At 43.9% G+C, this 15,349-nt stretch overlaps 3 protein-coding genes across 4 annotated transcripts in view; 2 read left to right on the top strand and 1 right to left on the bottom strand.

The window, feature by feature from the left end:
- The first annotated feature begins 73 nt into the window (after positions 1 to 73).
- lyrm5a (LYR motif containing 5a) lies at positions 74 to 1,528 on the top strand. The gene is made up of 3 exons (XM_086022930.1): positions 74 to 209; positions 394 to 458; positions 887 to 1,528. Exons 2-3 carry the CDS (start codon positions 414 to 416, stop codon positions 1,097 to 1,099), a joined length of 258 nt encoding a protein of 85 aa, XP_085879056.1. The 5' UTR covers positions 74 to 209; positions 394 to 413; the 3' UTR covers positions 1,100 to 1,528.
- A 379-nt stretch (positions 1,529 to 1,907) lies between these two features.
- Positions 1,908 to 4,559, bottom strand: slc5a8 (solute carrier family 5 member 8). The gene is made up of 7 exons (XM_086023073.1): positions 4,449 to 4,559; positions 3,083 to 3,505; positions 2,901 to 2,983; positions 2,740 to 2,826; positions 2,307 to 2,524; positions 2,131 to 2,234; positions 1,908 to 2,053 (listed from the first exon to the last, which is right to left on the bottom strand). The coding sequence occupies exons 2-7, from the start codon at positions 3,378 to 3,380 to the stop codon at positions 1,908 to 1,910; spliced, it is 936 nt and encodes a 311-aa protein (XP_085879199.1). The 5' UTR covers positions 3,381 to 3,505; positions 4,449 to 4,559.
- Positions 3,134 to 15,349, top strand: part of utp20 (UTP20 small subunit processome component) — a 24,834-nt gene continuing 12,618 nt past the window's right edge. The window contains exons 1-30 of one of the 2 annotated variants that reach the window (XM_086022909.1): positions 3,134 to 3,545; positions 5,118 to 5,198; positions 5,273 to 5,339; positions 5,418 to 5,550; positions 5,637 to 5,825; positions 5,899 to 5,980; positions 6,055 to 6,192; positions 7,060 to 7,215; positions 7,310 to 7,453; positions 7,531 to 7,665; positions 7,734 to 7,811; positions 7,896 to 8,074; positions 8,353 to 8,496; positions 8,992 to 9,080; positions 9,173 to 9,278; positions 9,364 to 9,514; positions 9,843 to 9,905; positions 9,987 to 10,154; positions 10,579 to 10,655; positions 10,761 to 10,840; positions 10,917 to 11,175; positions 11,245 to 11,451; positions 12,571 to 12,661; positions 12,766 to 12,851; positions 12,976 to 13,101; positions 13,211 to 13,377; positions 13,468 to 13,676; positions 13,772 to 13,915; positions 14,296 to 14,375; positions 14,458 to 14,690. In XM_086022909.1, the coding sequence (XP_085879035.1) occupies positions 3,510 to 3,545; positions 5,118 to 5,198; positions 5,273 to 5,339; positions 5,418 to 5,550; positions 5,637 to 5,825; positions 5,899 to 5,980; positions 6,055 to 6,192; positions 7,060 to 7,215; positions 7,310 to 7,453; positions 7,531 to 7,665; positions 7,734 to 7,811; positions 7,896 to 8,074; positions 8,353 to 8,496; positions 8,992 to 9,080; positions 9,173 to 9,278; positions 9,364 to 9,514; positions 9,843 to 9,905; positions 9,987 to 10,154; positions 10,579 to 10,655; positions 10,761 to 10,840; positions 10,917 to 11,175; positions 11,245 to 11,451; positions 12,571 to 12,661; positions 12,766 to 12,851; positions 12,976 to 13,101; positions 13,211 to 13,377; positions 13,468 to 13,676; positions 13,772 to 13,915; positions 14,296 to 14,375; positions 14,458 to 14,690 (3,898 nt within the window). In that variant the 5' untranslated portion in view covers positions 3,134 to 3,509. Of the gene's footprint in view, positions 3,546 to 3,990; positions 4,216 to 5,117; positions 5,199 to 5,272; positions 5,340 to 5,417; positions 5,551 to 5,636; positions 5,826 to 5,898; positions 5,981 to 6,054; positions 6,193 to 7,059; positions 7,216 to 7,309; positions 7,454 to 7,530; positions 7,666 to 7,733; positions 7,812 to 7,895; positions 8,075 to 8,352; positions 8,497 to 8,991; positions 9,081 to 9,172; positions 9,279 to 9,363; positions 9,515 to 9,842; positions 9,906 to 9,986; positions 10,155 to 10,578; positions 10,656 to 10,760; positions 10,841 to 10,916; positions 11,176 to 11,244; positions 11,452 to 12,570; positions 12,662 to 12,765; positions 12,852 to 12,975; positions 13,102 to 13,210; positions 13,378 to 13,467; positions 13,677 to 13,771; positions 13,916 to 14,295; positions 14,376 to 14,457; positions 14,691 to 15,349 lie in introns of those variants that run through there. The other variant, XM_086022908.1, reaches the window with a different exon arrangement.

Raw genomic sequence — 15,349 nt, 5'->3', positions numbered from 1 at the left:
ACTAAAATGTCACATTAATTACACTTAAAAAACGGTATTTGTAGGAGCAAAAGTTTGTTTTTTTTACGCCAGTGTTTGTTGTGATTTACGACATTAGTAACGACATACGGCAGGCTGCTCGCCAGCCCCCATCACAAGGACAGCGTGAACATTCCGCACCATTTCTTAATTTGGTTATATATAGCTATAAAACCAACACACCGACGTTTGTATGTATCTGCTTAACATTGTTCTGACATGTTGTTGTGCCAGACTAGATGCAATGTGATTTAAGACTGCTTGCTAATGTGCGAGTGTTTAGCTAAAGCTAATCCATTGTACTCGTCAGTCTTCGATTTTTTGTACTACATTTAAATTTCTGATGTTTTTCTGATGCCTCCTTTTCAATTTAAGGGTGTCGCCCCAGTTCTCACATGGCCAACCCACTACGAGGTGAAGTTATTAAGCTTTACAAAAACGTAAGTGAACTTTTGGCGTCATGAATTCAACGTTTTGCTGCCCCCCCTACCCCCCCCCCCTCAAATATGGGATTTTTTTTAATTTCCCATGAAACAAAACATGCTGAAAAAAATGTTTTACCCCAGAATTAATTTGCATCGCCTTTTGCAGAAATAGTACTTATTCTTATTGTTTTTCATCATACTATGTGATATGTTTCCTCTTGGAGAAATTCTTTTATATCATTTAGTGTAACAGGTGCATTATTTGTAGCTTGGGCGCACATGCTTGGGTTCAAACGTTTGCATTAATTCACTGCATTTGCTCAACAGTTTAGTTGGCAACACTAACCCTGCTTTTGTAAACATAACAAAACTAAAATCAACCAGACAAAATTTGAATGGGTTTTCAATGTGGTGCTCCGATGTGTTTTTGTCCTTTCCAAAAGCTGCTGTATCTTGGTCGGGACTACCCGGAGGGATCTGCCTTTTTCCGAGAGCGCCTCAAGTCAGCTTTCATGAAAAATAAAGATGTGACGGACCCCGAGCGCATCAAAAAACTCGTGGGACGAGGAGAGTTTGTCATCAAGGAGCTGGAGGCACTTTACTTCCTCAAGAAATACAGAGCCATGAAGAAGAGGTACTATGACCCGGAAACATAATCGTACCAAGGACGTAAGCATTACTATGACATCCTAGCCTGGACTATAGTGAAGACTGGCTCTGTCCATTTGCCATAATATTTTACATGTAAGATAATTCAGCAGTGTTTTTTTTTTTTAAACACAAACACTCTATGGCACACGCTTAAAAGTGAACATTTTAATGTTACATCAAGACCGACGATGGCAGTGTGTTAGAATAATGTGGAAGCAGCCATAATTACATGACTGTAACTGGTAGTTTATTGCTACCAACAAAACGTACAGTCATACATTCATCGTGAGTATGATGTTCTATGGATTCAAGGGGAATTTGTGACAAATGAATGTAAATGTATGTGCAGTCGATCCAATCTGTATGGAAAGAACAACAAAATAAATGTGAACAAAACAAAAAGGCTTCACATACTTGTAAGGCCTTCACAGTCATTTTGGTGATTAATTGGCTCTCAATTGTCCTAAATATCAATTTATGAAAGGAAAGGAGAACACAACTAAAGTGTTGACATTGTATTTTGCAGCAGACAAATTGAACTTCCAGGACAGGATACTAACGTAGTTGGGCTGTAAGGATACAGTAAATTACAGTAGTAGATAGTGAGTGCCACCTTGTGGAAACAACGGCATAACATTTTTTTTTTTTTTAATGGCGACGTGTCATCAATTATAGATGTGTGTATATCAATATACATTCACACACAAACGACAGCACAAATCTCAGTCAAGTTGTTTGTTTTATTTCTGCACATAGGTCTCCAATATTATAAGCAGTGAAATCCTGCAATTGGCTGCAAAGGGAAGAAAGTAATCACTCTGGAAGTGAGTTTTCGTTTGAACATGGGATCGGACCGGGTTTTTGGACACTTCTTCTGTCCTTGAGTGCTTTGAGTGTGGAAAAGAGAGTTGTGTCTTTTTTCTTCAAAGTAAGCCTCGATTCCACTTTGTGCTTCCATCCTCATAAATTTACCGGGTTAAAAATGTGATTTTTTTTTTATTAGTTGCTTCACGCTGACTGTCAAACGCGCTCATACCTGTGGCAAGGCTTATTAAGAGGCCCACTGAGATTGTTGTGATGGTTCCAATGGGACTGAAATAAAGGTAAGACAGCGAGTACCAGTTATCGGCCAGTAGATTCCTTGCAAAGGGAGAAAAAAGAAAATCAGCCAAAATATGAAGCAAAATGCTCTCAAGATGGATGCCCACGTACCTGTCATGGTTTAGCTGCGCCGGGGATGTAGTAATGTGGCTCGTGTTAGTGGGCAATGCTGTGAAGGTCTGGTTGAAGCTGTCTGAGGCGGTGAGGTTACAGCCCTTGGTGGTGAGGGGCAGGGGGCGACTCAGATAGGAAGGCGGGGGGAATATCTGGTCGCCGATTCCCACCCAAAGGGACACGGTGAGGCCTGACACCAGCCCTGACAAGGCTCCCTGAAAAGTGGCTTGTGTCATACTTTCCTACAATAACACCTTGAGGTATGAGCCATTGCGCTTTTTTTTTTTGACAGAGCAAAAAAATGTGAGCCCTAGATGATAACGTCACAACGGATAAAAATACACGTTTTGTGCTCAGCCAAACCACATGAATTTCGGACGCCTGCTAGCATAATGCTAACACAATGCAAAACGCCATAGACATGACTCACTTTGGAATTGGCAAAAGGACAGATGATACCCAGTGAGAAAAGCCCCAGTAAAGGACCTCCGATGATGCCAAAGATGCTGATGGTGGCCTATATGGAAGGAGACCAACTTTCAAACACTCATAGAAGAACTGGTAAGTTATTTTACTAATATGAGGTACTACCTGCAATATACCATCCATGAGTGAGGCCAGTCCTGCCATTATGTTTCTCCTCAGATAAAATGTAACTGTACCGTTTATGAGACCTTTTGTAGCCATCGAGAGGAAGAAAAAACATAATTATGACAAACAAGCTAAGACGTGTCATTTGTTTCCCAGGTTTTCAGTGTTCTTCAAACTAATTCATTCCCGTTCCTCGATTTTCCGGAAAATATATTCTAATTGAAGCAGATTCTTCCTTACTTCGGCTGGGTTGGACAGCACCGGGATGGCCGACATGAAGGTGGCCGTCAGGGTCAAGGAGACGGGCAGAGCCGTGAATCGGCGTCCGCCCGTCAGGAAGTCGTCCGAGCTTCTCAGGGCCCGGTCCTTCCATGCGTAGTAGATTCCGATGGCGGCGGACACGGCCAGCATGAACGCGAACACTACATAGTCAGCAGCCGCAAAAGAGGCCCCAACCACGGGGGCCACTGACATTGTCATAGAAATGATCAAATTCAGTCAGGTATCAGGTGTTTTGTGATAGAAATGTTTGACTGAACAAAAAGCATGACCTATTGTGTTTTGTAAAGAAGGAGGGTGGGGTGATGGACATTCCTGGCAGGCACCTGCATGAAGAGGAGGCAACAGCTACTTAAATTGTCTCAGGTATAATGACTACATAGACACATGCACACCATTATTCAAATGTGTACATAATGTTTTGTTTCTGTGACTAGCTGTTCATGTTTTTTCTCATTTATTGAAATGCCTCTGACACTTGTATCAAAATTACTTCACAACAAATGTATTCCAAAATGAAAAATTTCAAAGTATTAGGTACAGTTTGACATGATAATTTAGACTTAACTTTTTAAAGCGCATTCATCTTTTAAATGTTGCAAATCACATCTCCTATATATAATACATCTACTTGTATATATTCCTAGCTGATGTGACAGAGTCGAACGTTTATTTGTAAAAACTTCGGGGAGTCGCTGTGCAAACGAAACCGGAAGTACGGCGGTGAGCGCTTGTAAAACGAAAACGGAAGTGAGCGACGGTGAATCATCTCACATTCACTCACTACCGCACACATTCGCACGCCGATAATTTTTTCCCATGATCCCTTGTGTTAATCATGGCCGCGCTGTACTGTCTAGCACGCGTGTAAACACTCGTGAATGGAACTTTGAAAATTAACGAAGAACATTTTTAAATGAATAATTTTGAGTGCGCGGCGACGGCTTCCGACTACATTTGACTTGAAGACAACTACAAAGCCGAGATGAAGATCAAATCAAAGTCTGCGTATCACAAATCTGAGAACACCTACAGGGTAAGAACACCAAATAGGTGTATAGTCTTTGTTCTGTACACGTGTAAAAGTAATTTAATAAATGTTCAAATAGCCTTTTTAAATGTAACGTAATTCCATTCAAGATAACTGGATGTCACGTGCAGCTAGTGTTGGAATTTTAGCGGGTCACTCGGTCGTAAGCAAAACCACCATTTAATCAATTGGTGTTCTTTTTATCTTTCAAGAAGGCATCCACTGAAATAAAGACTCACACATGTTGGTTGAATTTCCTCGTCTGTTTCTTTCAATCTCTTAAATTCAGGAATAATACAGAGTCAAATCTGGGCTGCTATACTTTCGTACCTCGCGAACGCTCACAACCGAGAGAGACGAAGTCAGAAAAGGCGCCGTCGAAAATGCAACCCTCACATTTATAATGTTGTCCTGACAATAAGTATGAACAAAGATTGGATGTTAGTCTAAACAATGATTGGATGTCGGTAGATATCATCCTCTCCAGCTGCAGTTTTTTTTACCAGGGCACCCTGACTCCTAAATCCAATCCAAGGACTGGCGCCAATCCTACTTTTGTTTCTGTAAACAAACATTCCGATAAACAAGACTTTATCAATACACGTTTGTGTGGGTGTGTGTCACATTGGCGCACCCAGAAAATACACAAAGGTTTTCTCGATTCCATTACTGTTGATATAAAACATGTAACTGATTATGTGCGATGACTATAAGTGTGTAATGCAATTACTGTCCGATCGACATATAGCTAATTGAGTAATACACACAAGCATGATCATTAATATGTAAAATAGTTATCACTTGCTTAACATATTTGTTATTATTTGATAATATAGAGTTAGTCATTACTGAACTGACTCTAATATGGAACAGCATGTTTCTTAATATCTTCTGAAAACGTTTTGCAGTTTCTTACTTTTGCTGAGAGGCTTTCCAACGTCAACATTAACGTCATCCACCGGATTGACAGAACTGGATCCTATGCGGAGGTGTGTACTTCATATCACGTCTGCGTTTTGCGTGGCGGAGGTAACTGACTGATAACGTCTTTTTGGAATCGCAGGAAGTCGAAACCTATTTCTTTGAAGGCCTGACAAAATGGAAAGACCTCAACTTGACGGAAAACTTCAGTATGTCCAAAGCGGAACTATTGCTCTGTTTGCACTCCAGTGCTGATTGAACACCTCTTCTTTCTTCTTCTTCTTCAGCTACGTTTTTGAAGGAGGTCTCCAAAAAGTGTCAGTCATTCAACATGCTGGTTTTCCATCAAAAGTCGATTGTGGAGAGTCTGAAAACACACCTGGCAGTCCCCAGCGCTTTGGCCTACCAACCTTTGCTCGAGTAATATTATCATTAACATCATATGACTGAGCGGCAGCTTTTTTGCGGGGGGGCTAAACCTAACCCAGCTGATAATGAATTCCCAGCCTGGTGGTGCGCTTGGCCCGAGACCTGCAAACCGACTTCTACCCTCACTTCCCGGACTTCTTCACGCTGATCACGGCGATGCTGGACACCAAGGACACGGAGGTGCTGGAGTGGGTTTTTACATGCCTTTCCTACCTGTACAAGTACCTGTGGAGGCTCATGGTGAAAGACATGGACAACATCTATCGGTGAATAAGAAAATAGATCAAGAGTGTTGTTATCGGTGTTTTTTTTGGGGATATTGATCTTTCCTCCCGTCAGCTTGTACAGCACTCTTCTGGAGCACAAGAAGGAGCACATCCGCAAGTTTGCGGCGGAGAGTTTTGCATTCCTGATGAGAAAGGTAGGTCCTGAATATTCTTGTGACAAATTTTTTTAGATGTACGTGTACATGTCAGGTGTTGTGCTTCCCCGTAGGTTCCGGATCTGGACGCCCTGCTGTCCCTCGTGTTCTCCGATTTGCGGCAGAACCCCGACAAGGCAGAAGGCGCCGGCCAGCTGCTGTTTGAGATGTGCAAAGGCGTCCGGCATATGTTCCACTCCTGCGCTGCAACCGTAAGAGAGCTATTGGGCGCGAAAGTGGTTCTATGTGATATTTTTCTCTCGGGAAGTATGTGTGATGTCATGATGAAAAAGGCCTTTTAAAGTGGAAGTCAACGCAAACAGGTTTTTTTTTTTCAAGAATATGTTCTATGCCACTAGTTGAAACAGGGCATTCTGATAAATATTGCGTTTGTGGAATAAGTGTTAATCCACTTGTTTTTAGCCATCTCTGGGGGCGGTCATTTTGTCTTCTTTCGAATGAAAATGACATCACAACTGCTCACAATGACCAAACACGGCTCAAATTCAGAAAACAGGTCAGCCGTGATTGGTCGTTGTGCGCAGCTGTGATGTCATTTTCAGTCGACAGAAGACAAAATGGCCGCACCCAGAGATGGCTAAAACCGAGTGCATTTTGCTGTTTAACTTATATTCCACTAACGCAAAATTAATCAGAATGCCGTGTTTCAACCCGTGGGCCTGCTGGGAACATATTCTTGAAAAAAATATGTTTGGCTTGACTTCCAGTTTAAGCAGCAAAATCCATCCCTTTTTAGCCATCTCAGAGGGCGGCCATTTTGTCGCTTCTGTCGACTGAAAATGACATCACAACTGCTCAGGTAACAACCAATCACGGCTCAGTTTCAGAAAACTGGTCGGCCGTAATTGATCGTGACCAGAGCCCTGCACAGTTGTGATGTCATATCCAGTCGACAAAAGTGACAAAATGGCCGCCCCCTGAGCTAGCTAAAAACGTCTGGATTGCTCATATTCCACAAAAGCAACATTAATCAGAATGTCGTATTTTTTCAACTAGTGGGCATAGAACATATCCTTGAAAAAAAAAATACTTTTATTGACATACCCTCCTCTCTTTAGGCGCTCCCGACTGCTTTGCGGAAGTTGGGACCTACAACCAACCAGGGAGCGCCTTTACCATGGGACCTGGTGCGGGACGCGTTGGATCATGCAGCCCAGGCTGCAGCCGATCATGTGGACAAAGAGCACTTCTTGGTTTTTTGGGAGTCCCTGCAGGTAAGAAGACGGATATGCCAAGCTAGCATTGCTAGAAAATCACAATGTCCCATCACTGGTAAGATGCCTTTAGAACACGCCTGGTAATCCACAGGCTGGCGTGGACGAGGTTTTTAGTATTTTGGAGGCCGAGAGAGAAGAGGCGGGAGAGCAGCTCCAAAGGATGCTGTTCGTCCTCCACACCTTGGTGTCTCACAAGGACGGGGCTAAGATCACAAAGCCCGAGGCCGTCTGCCAGGTACAAGGAGAGCACCGTCTTCATCTTGAAAAATATTTCTTCCCGATTGTTTCAGCAAGTGTCGCCTTGTCCCGTAGACGGCGTTGCGCCTCGTTCAGAGCTCGGCGCTTCCCGCGCCCTGTTCGCGGCTGCTCCTCCAAATCATCTCCTCCTTGATCCTCGGGGAGAACGTCCGACTCCCAAATGCTCTGGTCCAGGAGATTGTCCACAAGGTTTGGTCTCGGAACCGATTTTAACTGGTGAAGTCGGGGGGAGCGCCTCATAAATTCTCCTCCTGCAGGTGTTTGGCAGCTCATTGGGTGAAGATCTCATCCTCGAGTTCACCAAGGAGATGTTCACCATGACGCAATTTGAGCAGGTGAGTTGGCGTTAGCGTAATTTCGTTTATATTTTAAATATTTTTTTGGGGGGAGAGTCTCATCCTCTCTCTTGCCACCTGCAGTTCTTCCTGCCCACCCTCCTGCGCTTCACCGCCGGCTTGTTTGCCTGCGGCGATCCCGTGTCCCGCCACGGCGCTCTCGAGGTGCTCGTCAACTTGATCCTGGCCAAAGCCCCGCCCCCAACCGACGGCGCCATGGCGTTTGAGACCTACCCGCTGCTCTTCACGGGACAGACCACAGGGTGACTTTAAGTTTCATTGGTTCGCTGACCAGGTTAAAGCCAAAAATGAAATATTATAAAATACGTGTAAAAGTATTTTTGGGGCGCTTTCCCGAGGACATTAAAATATCTTAGTGGCTCAGTTTCTGGAGCTGGCTTGAAGTTCTGTTTTAGCTCAAAACACAACGCAAAAAAATCGATCAAAGCGACACCTGGCGTCTCAAACTTAAAAGTTGTGCCACTTTGTATGCATTTAACAGATTTTTTTTTTTTTTTCTTAATGTTGTGTTTCTTGCCAGCCTTTTCAGTAATCGAGGGCAACCAGAGTCGAGAGCAGTGCCCGAGCTGGTGCTGTCCCTCATCGCCTTGCCTGAGCAGCAGAACGGGCCCGTTGCAGATCTGTCGCTAGCTTGGAGCGCGCTGATGCTGCTGCCGCACCTCAGGTGACACGTTGACACATTTAGGGCTGGGCGATATGGTCTTAAAATAGAATCTCAATGTTTTTGTTCCATTTTTTTTCCCCCTGTTCGGTCATAGAAAAAGCAAATGTTTATGGTGTTATTCAAAAGATTTTTTTTTTCTAGTGCTGTCAAACGCTTAAAAATTTTAAAACTAATTAATCGCAAAATTTTCCTTAATTAATCCCGATTAATCGTAGTTTTCAATTACAATTTTTTACAAAGCTTGGACCCGATATTTACTTCATTTGCACAGTGAGCAGAGGTCAGCTGCTACAGGAAGTAAATAAAACTGAGTTATTATTTTTTTTGTCCGTTATCAAATTTAAATGAATCTCCATAGTTAATGCTTTAACTTTGACAGTCCTATTTTTTCCACATCTGCGATTTCTAGCTTAAACTTGCATTGACTTTCACAGAAATAATGAATATAGTACATGAATTCTTTTTTTTTTTTTTTTTTCCTCCATTCTTTTGCAGGCCTCTTGTTCCAGCTAACGTCTTCCCCGCAGTCACTGCCTTTTTAAACCACCTACTGTGTGAAATTGAAACGGAAAAACTGGGAAAAGGTGCCCTGTCTTGCCCCCGCCCGCAATTCAACAGTAAGATTTTTATTTTTGAGTCTTTGCCATGTTAACATTTGCTGTTTCTCTCACCCCAGCCGGTCTGTTTGTTGCCACACAAGCCCTAAGTTGCCTCCTCACTCTGGACGGCTCGGCCCAGCTGCTCTCTCTGGTCCCTGTGGACAAAGTCACCGCCATCCTGCGGTAGATGTGCCAAAATTATTCATAACAACGCCACCTTAGTGCGTCGGCACCCAATAAGCAGCCTTTTCTGACGTGTCCCTTTTAGGAAGTTCCCCACTGAGCTGTCAGCCCTGCTTTTTGGCGACCTCTATTACACCCGCCTGTCCTTGAGCGGCGCTTCGGAGCACCTATCCCATGATGCACTTTTAGACGTTTACCAGATCCTGCATGGCAACGTGTCCTCGAACATATCCAAGGTGCACTTGCAGACTTTTTGGTTGCATACTCTCATAATTAGGGATGTAACGATTCACTCAAGCCCCGATTCGATTTTCAGTTCCTGATTATTTATTTATTTATATATATTTTTTAACACATTTGGCGCAAAAGCATAGTTTGATCTACACATTCAAAATGTTCTATGCATCTGGAATGAAAAAACGTTTCAAGATATCACAGCAACCCGATTTTTCGATTAATCGAATCAATTACTCGGGGTGAATCGATTTTAGATTGATTAATCGCTACATCCCTTGTACTAATAAAAACGGGCTTTTACTATAATGGCTCGATTTCCGGTTTTAGATGCGTCTGCTGACTCTGAGGATCCTTTCGCACTTTGAGCCAAAGCTTCCTGCCCCAGAGGAGGTACAAACGCCCTCGGTTGAAGTTGAATTCATTTTAAATAGACGAAGAGGGTAACACATCGATGGCTCTTGTTTCGTCCAGCCTGATGAGAGTGCGGAGGCGCAGCCGGTCTTCGCAATGTGCCTGCAGGCGGAGCTGGTGCCCGCCTCCCTTCAGGACTACCGGGAAAAGCTGCTGCACCTGCGCAAGTTGCGTCATGACCTGGTGCAACGCAACTTGCCACAGGGGCCGCGTGGCACCTTCCAGCAGGTACGGGCAGAGATCATCAAATTCCCCAGGAAATTTCAAAGCACTGTGACGAAATTTTACTCGGTCGCTCAGAGAACTATTAGAGTCGAATTATAGTTTTTCTTTTATTAAACAGGCCAAGATTTCAAATGAGATTTTTGGGGGGAATGTGACAACTGTATGTGTAAAAGTGAAAAAGATGAATTGAACATGCAACCTGCACAAAATGAGGCTACATAATTATTATTATTATTATTATTTTTTTATACTTATCGCTGCATTGAGTCCAAACCAAGGCCAACTGCGTGTATACTGTAAAATGTCGATATATATAGTGTGTGATTTATTAAAGGCCTACTTTCGTGTCCAAAAATCCACATTTAAAAAGTTTGGACTTCTACACGTTGACAATTACGAGCCTAAATTGTCACGTTTGCTCCTCCAGGTGCCTCTGCGTTACCTCCTAGCAATGCTGTTTGTCAACTTCAAGCCGCTGTGGGACGCCGTCATTGAGCTACTTGGGTCAGCGTCACGTTTGTATACGTAAAAGTAGGAGTATGGCGCTGTCCATTGGAGGACGGGTGAACAAGCTCCGCGCAAGATCAACATTGAGTCTGTTTTGTGCAGGAGCCACGCCAAGGGGATGGACAATAAAGATTTCTGGATGGTGTACCATGAACATCTGGAGAAGGTGGCAGTATTGGCTGGTATGTTTCAGGAATTTGGCGCGCTGTAGCGGTCCCGCCGTCAGGTGCTGTTCACATCTTCTCATCCGTGTCATAGAAGAAGAACTGCGCGAGGGTAGTGATGATGAGGACGATGATGAAGTGGAAGACGCGGAACCCGGGCCGGGTTGCGACGTCATCGAGAGCGGCGATTTGGGGGTGCTGTTTCTCCGGCAGCTCAAGTTGATGTCGGACCCCAACGAGAGGACGGACTTCTCCAACTTCCGTGGCCTGATGTGGCGCGCCATGGCCCAGTTTCCTGACAGGGTGGAGCCCCGTAGCCGGGAGCTAAGCCCGCTGCTGCTTCGGTTCATCAGGCGAGTGCTCAGTGGACCCAACCTTGATTCGAGTCCCAACCACCTCATTTTCGGGCTTCTCGTTCACAGGAACGAGTTTTACCCAGCTGACCTGCTGGTGGCACCGACTCAGGACCTGAGGAAAAGGAACGACACTCCGCTAGAGGCGCCCAAGATGACTGCGGAGGAGGAGGAGGAGGAGGAGGAGGAGGGGGAGGAGGAAACGGAAGAGGGGGATAAAGAGGGGGAGAGGGGCAAACGGCAGATGAAAGCGCCTCCACGGCGAGCCGCTGCCAAGTAATTTTGCGAACTGTTGCTTTGTGTGAAATGACGTTTTGATGATACTGAAATTGCATAAATTACAGGTCTCATTTAAAACTTTTTAATCCGGTATTTTTACATTTGTTTAGTATTAAAATCTATTCAATGATCTAAAAACAATTGATACATTTCATTTTCCAAAAAGTTATATTTAAAAATAAGAGATTAGCTAGCTAAATAGTGAATGTTAGCATTCCTTTAATTTATTATAAATACATTTAGGAAAAAAATATGAATACTCCAATTTTCTCTTTTAATGTTATAACTACCTTTATTATTGTGAATATGTAAGTATTCTGTTTTAGTTCAACTTATTTAATAGTTGTAAGTTTTTTGTTCACAATTAATTGTGCAAGGGAGCCACTGACAAAGAAAACCGCATAAAGCTAAGCAGCTTTTCATGACAAAATTCTGTTTACACATTTCTCATCCTTTTTGTTGTTGTTGTTCGACCCACTTCACCTGTCGTTGTTGTCTTATTCGAAACAAACTCTTAAAACATTTACATTTGTCCAAATGAGAGCGAAAAACGCCGGCTATCTTGCAAAGCAGTTGGCCCGCAATGAGAAAAGGCTGAAAATTTCAGAATTGTTTTTCATCTGATTGCCTTTAAGTGACACCAGAAAACATTCTGAATTAACAGTAGCTGTAAAAAGTGAGCAAAATAGCAAACAATGACTTTGGTTATGAGTATCGCATCATAGCTAGGGTTAGCTAGTGAGCATTTAGCCCGTAAAACTTTCAACAAGCGCATGAGGTGAGGCTGAAAATTTTGTTTTAACCATTTTGTCGCCAAAAGAGGCATATAAAGCTTTCCATTATGACAATTTCTAAAAATAATCAAACATTTATCTAACTGTGACTGTGGAAATTAGAGTTTGAGTTTGGTCAGCTAGCAAGCACGTAGCTTTTAGCCTGTTTGCTACGCTATGCCATTCGAGGTGATGCTGAATGTTTTATTCTTTTTAGGTGGGTTCTATGTCAATACATCTAAAATAAAAAAAAAAGAAGGGGTTAAATATTATATAATGAGAGCTTATATATTTTATTATATTTGCATAATTGCTGACTTTTTTTTTTTTTCCCCTCCTCCAGACAGCTTATCGCCCACCTGAACGTTTTTGCCAAATTCACCAATCCCCGCTCGCTCTGCATGGAGAGCAGCCTGAGAGAGCTCTACAACCAAGTAATGCTCAAATTTACCCATGTCTCACACTTTTTGGACACTTAATTCATTCATTAATTTATTTATTTTTATCGCCGACGTCCGCCTCGTGTTTGTCTTCTCAGCTCCTCTGCCATCAGGACCAGCAAATCCAGCAAGTGGCCCTCCAGTGTATCCTAACATACAAAGATCCCTACGCAGTCCCGTACAAGTAAACAAAGTTCCATTTTTTTTTCCCATAATATAATAATTTATATTCTATGAGATATTTTTTTATTCACCGGATAAGGTGTTTTTGTGCGACTTTTAATAAATGTAATGCGTGTGTGTTTCAGGGAGAATCTGGAGAAGCTGTTAGATGACAAGCATTTCAAAGAAGAAATTGTTCATTTTAACATCTCCGAGGAGACGGGAGTTGTGGATGCTTCACACAGAGCTGGACTCATTCCATTACTCATGAGGTTTTTTTTTTTGTTTTTTTTAATGCGTTATAGTACTTCTTTTTTGTGCCTCACTCTGATATATTAGTTCACATTTCAAGCCGCTTTTTTTTTTTGTTTTTTCCCAAAGGATCCTTTTCGGCCGTCTGCGCAGTAAAGGCAGCAGCCGCTTCCAGAGCAAGGCCAGCGCCTCGGCGCGCTCCTCCATCATCCTGCGCTTCCTGGCTGGATGCCAGGAGGCGGAGCTGGGCATGTTCGTGGATCTGCTGCTGGAGCCCGTCTGCCATCACGGCGACGGTGACCCATCTTGACATTTCAGAAACGTTGTTCATCCAGTGGCGGAGGCCGAATTTCCGTGCAAAATAGTTGAGAGAGTCTCGTCTTCAGGTTCATGTCGGGACGCGGTGCAGCGAGCGCTAGCCGAGGCGGATGCCGGCGCCGTGCTGCCGCTGGGCCGCCAGCACAGCCTGCTGAACATCATCAACGTGGTCATCCAGAAGCTGGGCCACCTCATCGAAGTTTACCTGCCCAAAGTGCTGCAGATCCTCCTGTGCGTCACCGCCTCCGTGTCCGCCATGCTGCAGATCCGAGAGCAGGTAGCTCATCCCCTCGAATGAGATTTGGATGATCTCATCCACAGAAGCAGTGTACTATATCTCCGTTTTTTTTTTTTTTTTTAAATCATTTATAGCTGCGGCCAGGTTGCATCAATCCCCTGAAGAACCTGAGACGTCTGGGCATCCTGAGGATCCAGGACTTTTTCGAGAACTTCGACACCTTCAATTTCCGCGGCGATCAGCTGGATGGCGTCTTCATGGCCGTTGTGTGGCCGCAGGTGCGTGTTGGAAACGTAACTCTCGACCCGTTGCTTTGAAGTGAGTCGACTTATTTGTAAGGGATGTAACGATTAATCGAACATCGATTTCAAAATCGATCCGCCCCGATTAATTGATTCGATTCATCGGAAAATCGAGTTGATTTTTTTTTTTTTTTTCGAGACTGGCATCTTGAAATGTTTTTTTCATTCCAGATTTTGAATGTGGAGATCGAATGATGCGCTTGCGCCAAACATCATCGCGAATTGCGTTTGCGGATCACACTAGTTCACAGGGACAAGCGTGGTAGCAATTTTTAAAGAATCGAATCGAAAAGCGAATCGGGGCTTGAGTGTAAAATCATGACATCCCGACTTATTTGTGATTTCGCTTTTCCCAGGTGCATCGCCTCCCGACTGAGAGTCCATACTCTCCCACGCCGCTGCTGAAGCTCATTCATGTGTGGTGCAAACACGCCAGGTGCCGTCATATTTCCATCGTTGCTCTTATTTAATATAATCCACTTTGAGTTCCCAAATCATGTTTCCGGGGTATGTCGCAGGTACTTCCCGCTTTTGTCCAAGCAGCGGCCGGACCACCCGGAGTGCGACGTCCTCCTGAACGTGTTCGCCCTCCTCTCCTCCAAGAACATCTCGCCCGCCACCCTCGCCGTCGTCATGGACATAGCCGAGGCCCTGGCGACCACGCAGGACTTTGTCGCCACGGAGACGGAGGCAGAGCTGAGCGTGGGCGGCAGCGTGTTCCCGCAGCCTGCGGAAGGCACGCTGGCTGCAGGTTAGAGGAGCGCTTTCCATCCGTCCGTTTTCCTTCTCTAGCCCAGTGTTTCCATAACTCTTGAATTCAATGCTGAGAGATGCTGATGGCAGGATTAAATGAGGAGTGATTGGCAGCATATTCTAGCAAAATCTCAACTGCCTGTAAATAGAATACAGTAAGTCCCCACTGTTCTGACGAGGATCTAACAATATTTATTGAAAATCCACGATTAATTGGCACAAAAAAAAAAAACACCCATCAATGAATTACTAAGACCAGGATTCCACCAGATGGCGCCAAAGTAACACATTTATTGCTCTGGCAGTACTTTTTCTGAGAATAATGGAAGATGGAGAAAAAACTAGACTGGAGAGCGTCTTTAAAGCAGCACTGGGCAAGAATTCGACCTTAATGAAAAAAATGTTCACGACTCTTTTGATGAAACGTTGACTTACAAGTAGTTGAATGGGACTTTTCACATGCCCTGGGGGTGGGGTCTGTCTCGTTTTTACTGGCACTAAGCAACCTTGAGGATGGGAGCAACGCTGGCACTCCAAAAAAATACAAATGTTCTGAATTGCTTTACGGCGTCTTCCTTTCGCTATTAGGGCGGAAGTCGATTCGAACGTCTACGCGCTATAACTGGCATGAAGCCCCAGAACAAACAAAAAAACAAA

Source organism: Filicampus tigris, chromosome 22 (assembly GCF_054856515.1).
Source record: "Filicampus tigris isolate MCC_2025a chromosome 22, RoL_Ftig_1.0, whole genome shotgun sequence".
Lineage (NCBI taxonomy): Eukaryota > Metazoa > Chordata > Actinopteri > Syngnathiformes > Syngnathidae > Filicampus > Filicampus tigris.
Note: the sequence above shows the minus strand (reverse complement) of the source record. Positions and strands in the feature narration are given on the sequence as shown.